The sequence below is a fragment of the Aptenodytes patagonicus genome, chromosome 5 (assembly GCF_965638725.1).
Source record: "Aptenodytes patagonicus chromosome 5, bAptPat1.pri.cur, whole genome shotgun sequence".
NCBI lineage: Eukaryota > Metazoa > Chordata > Aves > Sphenisciformes > Spheniscidae > Aptenodytes > Aptenodytes patagonicus.
In genome coordinates, this window is record NC_134953.1 from 50,053,942 (window position 1) to 50,064,935 (window position 10,994).

General features: G+C 42.8%; 1 protein-coding gene across 6 annotated transcripts in view; it reads left to right on the top strand.

Annotated features, from left to right (window-relative positions):
• The window catches only part of SOAT1 (sterol O-acyltransferase 1), a 32,757-nt gene extending 21,769 nt beyond the window's left edge, over window positions 1-10,988 (top strand). For all 6 annotated transcript variants that reach the window (XM_076339667.1, XM_076339664.1, XM_076339666.1 and 3 more), the window contains exons 8-16: window positions 916-994; window positions 1,695-1,776; window positions 2,487-2,532; window positions 3,682-3,811; window positions 4,220-4,317; window positions 4,802-4,900; window positions 5,405-5,540; window positions 6,379-6,524; window positions 7,389-10,988. In XM_076339667.1, coding sequence (XP_076195782.1) covers window positions 916-994; window positions 1,695-1,776; window positions 2,487-2,532; window positions 3,682-3,811; window positions 4,220-4,317; window positions 4,802-4,900; window positions 5,405-5,540; window positions 6,379-6,524; window positions 7,389-7,445 — 873 coding nt within the window. In that variant the 3' untranslated portion in view covers window positions 7,446-10,988. The remainder of the gene's footprint in view (window positions 1-915; window positions 995-1,694; window positions 1,777-2,486; window positions 2,533-3,681; window positions 3,812-4,219; window positions 4,318-4,801; window positions 4,901-5,404; window positions 5,541-6,378; window positions 6,525-7,388) is intronic.
• The last annotated feature ends 6 nt before the right edge of the window (window positions 10,989-10,994 follow it).

Here is a 10,994-nt window from a genome sequence, read left to right on the forward strand (position 1 = left end):
AGATAGTAAACTTCATTTTGACCTGGAAACCACTTGGGTTTTTTACCCTGTATTTAAGATTTTACTGTGGTTTTTTTCTGAACATTCTTCAAGGCTGAAATTCCATTTATTTCTAGTTGTCTTGTGGATGCTAAATGCTTAAAAACAATTTTAAGAACCTGTTGTGCCATAGTTCACAAGGAAGCTGTAACATTCCTCTTAAAAAAAAAAAAAAAAAAAAAGGCAAGTACATAGTCAACAAGTTCTTCCTGTTTCCCTTTCTGTTCCCAAAAAGCAACTGTCTTTGTCTTGTTGTCAGAACTTTATTGAAAGTAGAATTTTCTTTTTCGGGGGAAGGGGCGGAAGAGTGCAAGAGTGTGGAGGACTGGTCAGACCATCAGGTTAAAACAAGGGCGGTCAGAGATGAGAGTGTAGGCTTGAAGAATTAACTTTGGACTAGCCCTCCTTTTGGTCCTTCAGGGACTATTTATGTGGGGCACCACCTTATTCCAATGTAGTGGTAGTTGTTGTAGAACACATCTAACTTCAAGGAGTCAGTTTCATGACTTTGAAACATACTGGCCTATTGAAAAGGATAAGGGGTTTTTTGCTTCAATTTTCAGTTAATGTTAATTGTTTAGTGACTTACTGGTGTGATTCGGAGTCCTTGTGTATGCTGTGGTCCTGTGAGTGTAAATGAGATGTGTTTTGACTCTCCTGACTCATGATTGTTACTGTGCATTTCACCTGGCAGTGTTTTAAATTCATGTTGGTTAAACAGGCTTGTGGGCAGAGGAAGCAGCCCTTTCCTTGTAAAAGGGGTAAATTGGAGAGAAACCAAGATGTTAAAGGTGTTGCCTTAAAATCCTTGATCCAGTCTTTATTGGGAAGTTGAGAAAGTGAGAATATTAAACTGATACTCTGTCGGTCTTACAGGTTCGTCTTGTTATGAAGGCTCATTCATTCGTCCGGGAGAACGTACCCAGAGTCCTGTCCTCTGTAAAGGACAAGTCCAGTGAGTAACTTGCCCTACTTTTTTTGACAGCAGTGCATAACCAGCTCTTGTTTTCCCTCCATTGCTTTGAGCTGTCCTCATGAATTGGAGAGGTAGGATTTGAGTAGGTGACTTTGGATGGGCAGGTGATGAGGCTCTAGGCTGACCTTCTGCATCATAATTTCAGCCTGAACCTTTTCATTTGGTATTAGGCAATGAGCTAGACTGTCTTGTGTTCAGGTTGAAGTCATCTGTGTCTTAAGTCTTGCTCCAACAGGACTCCTTATTTCTGCTTTTAGGAGAAAAAGGTGTGTAGAGGCTGCCTGCACACCCCCAGTTCAGTGCTCTAGTCAAAATGACAGCAATTGTAAAAGCACAGAAGCTATTTCAGCAAGGCATGCCAGAACTGAACATGAACCCACATGTTGATACAGGCCTTGCAGCTTCATCTTTCCTAGGAGGAAAGGAAATGTGATATCACGGTGTTAGCACTGCACTACCTGTTAGTCACCCTCACTTGTTAACTATGCTTCATGGGGGGGCGATTCCATCTGATAAATCTAGTTTGTTTTATTCTCTGCAAATCCCATACCTTTAGTTCCAGACTGATGTTTTTTTGAGGTGATAAGGGTTGTATGTTGTGAGAGGGTACTGGGGAAACCGAACCTTCAGTAAGCAGAAGGATTGCAGAGTGTTCTTTTTTTATCTTCCCCTCTTCCAGGCACAGTACCTATTCCCAGAATTTCTCAATACCTGTATTTCCTCTTTGCTCCCACCCTCATCTACAGAGACAACTATCCCAGGTAATGTGAGCAACACTAATAGAACATTAAAGTAGTCTAAAAACTGAAGCCAACGTTAAGCATCCCTTAATGTGATCTATTCAATTTATGAGTTAGAGCTTTCATAAAGATGTGGTTAAGTCAGTAGCCTGGCAAGAGCAGGACTTGGTCATGAAAACTCACTGTAACGCTAATAGTATTTTGACTTTACAGTTCTGGTTTTATTTCTTTGGGAAGTGCACTTGAAGTGAAACAAATTAAGCACTTGCTACTCAATATCTAGTGACACACAGTTCCTGTAGTAGGCTTGTGTGTTGTTTTATGTGGTGCTAATAAGCAGCCCTGTCTCTTGAGTTTTGAGGAGGTAGGCTGAAGCCTTTAAAACTGGGAACTCCCAAACTTTTCTGTACTTTGCTGGGTTGCACTTTGACAGTGTCAAGTCAGCAGTCCTTTATGTGGCTATTGGGCAGATCGCCACCTCCTACGTAATTGTGTAATGCTGCCCTCCAGATACTTTTCCATTTATGGAATTGCCATAGTTGTCCTGCTGTAGTTGAAAGTAGGAACCAGCAGTTTGGGCAGATCTCTCTTCTATGTCAGGAGATTAAGAACTCTGGAAATCAAAAAACTTTTTTTTTCAGAGTATAGGTCAGTAGAATCAATAACTGAAGGGAGGTTTTTGCTGCTTTGAGGTCCTATTTAGATATGATATCACATGTTCTCTTTCCTAGGAATCCCATGATAAGATGGGGCTATGTAGCTACCAAGTTTGCACAGGTGAGTACTGCAGCTTTCTGAAGAATGCACTTTCAGAGATCATCTAAACTGTGTTGCTAAACAGTTCTCCCTTTGGCATTAAATCACTGTTTCCTTGGTGGGGGCTTACCAGAGAAGAATACTTTTTAGTGAGGAAAAAAAGAAAGTGATCTTGCTGCACTAATGGTGGTGTCAAAAAAAAAAAAAAATCCTTGCTTAAACAAGCCTTTGGACTCCATTCCATGCAAACAAATGCTGCATGTGTGTGTGGAGCGCAATATCCATGCTCTGGCCCTCTTCCTTTACACTGATGCTGTATTGTATTGTACTGGCACAGCTACCTACCCGCCTGCAGATATTCAGACCAATTTTGAAATAATGAGGCCTGGAGTTCAAATCTTCAGTGCTTATTTGAGCTCAAGGTTGACCTGATCTTCATATTTGTCTGGACATGAGCTTCAGTTGCTTCTTGTGGATGTGTTTCCAAGTAATGGCTTTGCACGATTGAAACTTTTACTGTCACACAATGGATTCATGGTTTAAAAAAGCAAAACAGTAAAAAAAAAAACCCAAAAAACCCCCAAACACGAAGCATGAAAAGGCCTTTGGCTGCTTGTTCTTTGACAAAAGAGGGTGACAAAGCACACACCTGGCTTACAGCAGTCAGAGTATTTAAAGCAGTGACTTGCATTTTGACCTCAACTTCCAGAACATGGGTTCATGAGCCAGAGAAGGCCTGAGGTGATTTGGCCTGTAAGCGTCTCCTTTGAGATAAAAGAAAAGTAAGCTTTAATATTAGATTTAACTACAGTAAGTATTTTTCAAGTATTTCTGCCCTTGTCTCAAACCTAGATCACAGGGTACTTTCCCCACTTACTTTGGCATTGGCACAAATCTTCTGTGTCATAACTTCTGAGTTGGTAGGTCTAGGAGAAACTTACACCTGCTGTAGTAGAAAAGACAAGTTGATTTTGCTTCTGGCTGTCAATGTGCTGCAGAGATGGCTGTGGCTTACTTTCTGTCTGGACCCTTAGGGAAGTTTATTAGCAGCAATGTAACATAAATTACTTTGACTTGTGTTGGCAGCTGCTGTTCCTCTCCTAGAGCTGTCAAGTGGTGATGTGCTAATTGTGCGTTTCTCTTACGGAGTCAGACTTTTTTTTGTTCCAGGTGCTTGGTTCGCTTTTCTATGCCTACTACATCTTTGTGAGACTCTGCATTCCTCAGTTTCGCAACAGTAGTCAAGAAACCTTCAGTCTTCGAGGGCTGGTCCTCTGCATCTTCAATTCCATTCTGCCAGGTAAGACCCGGATTCATGAGTGACTATATCTATGGAAGAGGCGGAAGGGAGGGGAAGCGCTTGGTATGAGATGCATTCATGACAGTCAAAGATCAGCAAAGGAGGTTTTGTGGGCAGACTTCAACGTTATGGTGTCAAACTTAGAGTCAGCGGCACAAAATAAAAGCTTGGGTTTGAATTTAACTGTCTTCAAAGCCAAGTTCTAGGCTCTGTGGCAGCCTTGCTATTGCCCTCTGGGGTAAGCATGGCCTGGTGTGGTGAGAAACTGGAATACTTTTACTTTTTTTGTGTAGGTAGCACAAAGCTCATCTGTCAGTGCCTATAGAACAGTCTTGACTGCGTTACATGCTCTTGCTTATAGCTGAGAAAAAACACTACAAAACCGGTCTGAATCTATCTTGTTTGTAGGTGTACTGATTCTCTTCCTGGTTTTCTTTGCATTCCTTCACTGTTGGCTCAACGCATTTGCTGAGATGCTGCGCTTTGCAGATAGGATGTTCTACAAGGTGAGAAGCAGGAGTTATAGCTTATAAAGCTTCTAAAGTTCATTTTCCTAATGAAAAGGAAAGGGGAGGAAACTGAAGATGTCTTACCAAACAAAGCATCCACAGGGTTTTGCTTGTTTTATGCTGTTAGGGCTTAAGTTTGTTGCTGTGCTGTAGAACAGATCTGACTTCTCCTTGGCAGTCTGAATTGTTTTTAAGGTAATATACCCTGTGCACAAACAAAACCAGCCACCAGACCTATCCAATAACTCTATTAGCGCTCTTTTTATTCTTTTATCTCAGCCACTGCAGTTTGGGATAAAACCAAACTTTGATATATGGAGTAGAATGTCGAAAGTGCAATGGAAAGCATTATTTCATTGTGCAACTTGTTATATTAGCTTGGTATTATTCTGATAGGTATTTTTCAACTTGATATCCCAGAAAAGACCTGTAGAATGTTTTATGCTTAATTAGATTTATAGTCCTTCAACTGTGCTTTCAGGACTGGTGGAATTCCACTTCCTATGCAAACTACTACCGAACCTGGAACGTGGTAGTGCATGACTGGCTCTATTACTATGCCTACAGGGACTTCCTTTGGGTGAGTAACAAGCAGATGTATTCTTCTGTTTTGTTAATTAAACATTTAACTACTGGGCAAGGCAGTACATTTGTCAAGATGCAGCATCACTGTCCATTGGGAAGCACAAAAATGTCTTGCCTCAGCTGTTGTGGGTAGCCACTGTGGTTTTGAGAGATCCATTGCTCATTTCCAAGTCCTTAATGTGTGCAAAATGTGGGTCTGAGATGTACGAATGTAAGAATTGACTCAACAGTCTGAACTCACGTTGCACTATTTTGATGAGCTATGATAGATATTTCATGAGTGGGCTCAACCTGAGTACTTATGCAGGAGACCAGAAATACGCCTGAAGAAAAACACCTAAAATCCAAGGTGCTCTGTAAAGCACTTAGCATTTCATGTATGCCTCTTGGCTGCAGGAGGCCGTTCTTAGCTCAGGTTAAAAAAAAAAAAGTGTTGAAACAACCGAACTAAAACCACAGCAGAATAGCTTATAATGCTTGGTATTCTTCTCTCTTCCAGTTTTTTGGTAAGAAGTTCAAAGCAGCAGCTATGCTATCTGTCTTCACAGTATCAGCTGCTGTGCACGAATATGTTCTGAGCATCTGCTTCGGCTACTTCTATCCAGTTCTCTTTTGCCTGTTTATGTGCTTTGGAAGTAAGTTCCCAGGAGAGAGTGTATGAGTGGGTTGTGGGGTTTGTGGCTTTTTCCTTTTTTTTAAACAAGCATGCTTTGCTCTTCTGATGCCAGTTATCCTTTAGGCACTAACACACAGAACTGTTTCTTGTCCAAGAGTTGGAACTGTGGGTCCAAACTTTGTGAATGGATTTTTGCAGCCAAGTAGCTCAGTAGGTGTATGTGTGTATATATGTGTATATATAACCCACACTGGGTTTGCAAGCTTGGGACTGAGATGAGCAAGGTATGGATGGGGAGGAAGAGGAGCTATATATGATATACTGCTGTTCATGTGACACTGTACACATTTTAATAGCACTGCTTCTTCTTTGCCAAGCCTGAATTGAATTGGTGTATGTCAGCAGGCTGGAAGTCTTCCTCTTTAAAGTCATAGCATAAAACAAGTATTACTTTACTACTGCAGTGAGGAAGAGAGCCCATTTAGAAGTTAAAGCTCTTGCATTTTATTTTGGGTTTTGAGCTAGAATGAGTTAGAGGGCTCTAATAAACTCCAGGCCACCTCTGCTAGCATGTCTTGGTCACCAGTGTGACACAAACAATATTGATCCCCAGAGGCCTGCAGCTGGTCCAGCTTGTTGGCAAACCTCTTGGAAGTAAATGTCAGAATCAACTCATAGTATTTGCTCTACTGCCAAGCATAATCAGATTTTCTTGCACTATACTGACCTCATGGAGCAGCCTTGTTGCTCCAGAGATGAAGTGAAGGGAGGGAAAGATCCAGTGAACTCAGCTGGTCTTTGATTCTTTATTCCTTAGTTTGTTTCTGAATGATGCTTCTTGTTTTACCCCTTTCCAGTGGTCTTCAACTTCATCCTTAATGACCGTCGGAAAGGGCCCATCTGGAACGTGATCATGTGGACATCCCTCTTCCTGGGCCAAGGTGTCATCATTTGCCTCTACAGCCAGGAGTGGTATGCCCGCCAGTACTGCCCTATGGAAAATGTGAGTGACTGACCTTTCCTGTGGGATAACTGACCGTGCGAGTGGCTTGTCCTTTCTTGCTGTGGGGACAGGGCAGAAGTTAAATGGCATGAGCCTTTCTGGCAGTGTGCTGTATAAGTTCATTAGGAGTTATTTAGTCTAGAAACTAGAGAACCTAGGTAAAACTTTTTCTAACAAAAGTGCTTTTATTAGTGCTCTTTCTATGCTGATGGTATTTCACTACTTGAAACTGAGGGTGGTTTTCCCACGTTTCTGAGGACATAAGCCACTACTTGAGAGTACGCTAGGCCATTCAGGCTGTGTGAATGGAACTGCAGCACTTGGCCAGTGAGGTCAGGAGAAGCCTTTCTAGGAGGCTCACAAAAACTGAGCCTATTGTGTCTCTCCCAGGCTAGAGTGGGTGGCAGTGAGAATTGCTTGCCTATAAATGGTCAGTTTGGGGTTTTGTTGGTGTTACTTTCTGACTTAGAACTCATTTTCTTGCCATCAGATTCTGTTCTACATAAAACTTCTTGCTGTCCTAGTTGATTTCAGTTTTAAGCAAAGATGTCCCTGGGCAAACTATTTTTTGATTCTCCTCACTTAAGAGTTTGTCATCGTAAATGACTGGCTTCCTGATACAATATGCTACTAGACACAGCATTTAGCTGATGCGTCAGAACTAGGGTTAAGGCGGATGGCAGGCAAACAGCTTGTGACTGTAGCTGCACTTCCACACACTGTTTAGTGAGGATAAGAATAGGGTTGCAGGATGTGAAAATGCGGTTTTGATCTTTCCTGCTAGGGAAATTTGACTTCGGCAGACCACACCACAGCTGGTGCTGTTGGCCTGTGACTAACTTGCTGCCTCTCCATGTTTTGCAGCCCACGATCCTGGACTACTTAAAACCACGTTCATGGTCATGTCATATGAAGATGTGAAAAGTGTATGCTCTGGCCGTGTCATCATCGCAGAAGATCAGAGTTGTCCTCCAAGTATTTGGACCAATGACCTAACTCACTATGGGCTTTTTCTAAGGGAAGTTGTGCCTCCTGATTATTGGGGAGAAACTGTAATTTTTAAACATTGCTGAGGCAAACCAGTTGACCTGGATTGCCACGGGCTTCATAGGCAGCATCTACTACGTGCTATCCTACTTTGAGCCATTTCCTTGCCAGAAAAACATTGAGCTGAAGGTGGAGCTACTGGAATCCTACTCATCCAGGGGTCCCCCCAGGTTGCTGCTCTTCTGGACATCAGATAGTCTAGTCAGATTTGCTAGTAGCTCATTGTTAGCGTCCGTCCATCTTCCTTAGCCGTACCTTTTGCAATCTTTTTCTCCCTTTTGGTCATGGGGTGTCTACAAAACTTCTATTCTTTGTGTCCCTGTCTGCCGCTATGATGTGGACAAGTGGCAGAACAACAGGATATTTGCCTCCTTGCTCTGAAAATAGCCAAAGTATTCCTGGATGGCTTTGAACTGTATTCTGTGTGTTGGCTGCCTACAGATTTAAAATGGGCAGAGAAAGAAGGGATTGTCAATTTACTTGTGGCTGCATTGGAGAATCAGGTTCAGAAGCAGGGCATAGTGTGTGCAGTCTTTATATGACTTTTTACAGTGAAAATTTGTTTTCTCTGTGTTCATTACGTTCCAAACTGACTTACAGCACTTTTGTTCTCCAAAGGCCCTTGCAACTTGAGGAATAGGTTTTTCTTCTAGCTCGCTCTTTCTCTTGCTCCAGATAATCAATTCTTTTAACACAATTAACTTGTAAAAGAGCTTTTGCTTTAATTTGGCAGGTGCTTTAAGGTATACAAGTTGTTAAGGCTTTCTTTAGTGTGAAAGATTTGAAATACTGTGACCCAACTGTAAGAAAATGCAATCAACTTTACAGGTACATAGCACATTCTCATCCAAAATGGCTATGTCCAGTTCAATATGCCAGCACATCTTGGTGCCTCTTGCCGACGTGTATTGTAGCAGCTTCTAACACCCTCGGTGGAAAATGAGGGTTGATGCAGTGGCTGGGGTCAGAGCTGCTTTTTCATCTGCCTGTGTCTGCTTTTACGTGGGGACTTCAGGTGAAGATCAGTTTCCTAGGTATTGCCCTCTTCTTTCTGAAGAGGTAGGACATCCTCCCATACACACCGCTCAAGGGAGAAGCGTTATGTGAATTCGGTGTTTCAATATCTATTAATTAGGATGAGTCCCTTCAGCTTCCTTGTTCTGTCAGATGCTAAGCACAAAAGGGAACTTACATAGTATCTGGGTATGTCTCTCTCCAGTTTTACTGGAACTGCAGCTCCCGTTATTGGAGCGGGAGGGTAACCTGATGGAGGTACCTTAACTTTGGTCACAGGGATTTCTGAATTACTCAAATGTTCTTTATTGGCACTTTTTTGGTAACAGCTTTTCCTTACTGACCTACAGCCTAGGTATTTGATACCAGCAGTATTGGGACTGTTGATGGACTTGTCTCCCAATCCACTTAAGACCATCTTTTGGGCTTCTATTTTTACTAACCTGAGTCAAAAGTAATTTCATGAAAGCTAGGCGATACTTAAACTCTTCCAGGTTTTCAGTTTTCTGTAAGAAGGAATCCTGCGCTTCAGAAAGGATACTGTGTCAGGTCAAATTTGCCAAACACAGCGTTCGCGTATGTGGCTCTCCTCTGAAAATACCTCCTACTAGAACTTGTTTGTTGAAACAGTTGGGTTTATTTCAGAGGAAGGGGTTCGTGTAGATACTCAGACTTGGCAGTATTAGTGTATAAAATCCCGAGAGTGAAATGGATTACTTTATCCTCATTCAGTTTGATTAATCCTAAATCTTTCACCATACCTTTTGTGGGAGGAAGGGACAGAAGTGCTGGAGCAATGAAGCTTCCTTTTTGGGGGGAAAAAAAAAAACACAACACCAAACAAACCCCACCCTTTGGCCAAACAGCTTTGTCACCTCCTTAGTATAGGATGAAATTCAGTCCAGTACTTTTTAGCTGTGGTGCTCAAAACACTTACGTACCGATGTAACTGCACTCAAATAGGGTGTGATGGATTAGGGACTTGATTTGTCGTCTTGATGCCTGTGTCAGGTCTTGCTACTGTCTCAGTGTTCTCAAAAGGAGATCAAATCATGGTACTTCTGTGCCAAGTTTGGGTGTTTCCCTCGCAGCTGGCACTGTCATATTCCTAATAAAGAATATCAGCATTTACTGTGTCAGCGTCCTCGCTGTTTGAAGCCTGAGGGCTTGAGCATCTGGCAAGCAAAAGGCAACCAGAAAGGGGTGCTGAGCTGTTGGAACTAGTCTTCGTTTTTGAAAGGTTGAGGTTTTTAGCCTTGTAGATCAAGGCATCTGGTAATTGTGCTGTCAGGGCATTAACAATTGGGTTTACTTTCAGTTTTTAAATTGCTTTTGAATGTGGGCTTATTTTCATTTTTCACAAGAGTACTGGAGGGGAAATACTACGTCTTTTGCACATTGCTTGTTTAATTAGAGTCAATTATACCATGTTTGTTTGAGTTCTCTTAGGCTGTGAGTGCCGGAGCTAGCAATATGGTGTTCTGGTCAATAATGAGGATGTGAAGGTTCACAACCTGCCCTTCACAAGTTCTTAATAATAGTATGTACTGGTTTTTGTGGTTCTTCCCAACACAAGAATTGTGCAGCTTGCTTCCATGGTAACTCCCTCAGTTTTGAGGTGGGAAGCCTCCAGCTTTTGGGTGGCAGCCAGTGCAGCTGCAGCTCCTTCCTCAATAACATCACAAAAATCGGTATTAATATGGTGAAATGTGTCCCGGTTTTCATGCAGATAACAGTTTGTTCTCAGGAAGACTGAACCTGTGCAGAGTCACGCCTAGTACGTCCTTTCTGTTGGGGTATTTAGCTTCCAGCCTTCAGAGGTGAAGCAGTCCTGCATCTGAGCTGCTCACTGTGTGCTATCCGCAACAGCCGTCCGAGTAAGGCATGTGCTACGTGCTGTGGTGGGAGGGGGGGAAATCCTGATGTATTTTTTTAATATGAAATGGCATGGTTGATGTGAAATCAGTCCACCCGCTAAAGGAAAACTGAACTGTTTGAGCTCCCACCTTCTGAATGTAGATGGCCTGGAAGGACGGCGATCCAGAGTGAGCTGTGATCAAGCCCACGCGCTCTGCGGCACCAGGGTTATGAACTGGCTTCCCGCAGTACCTCCAAGCCAGCCAAGTTCAGCCTCGTCTTCTCCCTGTGCTTGCAGCTGCGGCCAAGAAGCCATTGCTGCCCCTTCACCTGCAGTGGCAGGGGAGAGGTGCACAAGCAGAGGATGGCCCAGCAGCCACCCCACGCTGCTATGTGCACAGGCCGCGGCCCTGGCACCAGCGGTTCCGTGTATGCAATCTGTACCGTGTTCTGTCACGCAGAAGAGCTGTTTATAATCTACTGTATTACAGCAGTTGAAATCTATTTTGCTATTAGGGGAGGAAAAAAATTTGCCTTGGCCTGTTTCTTTCT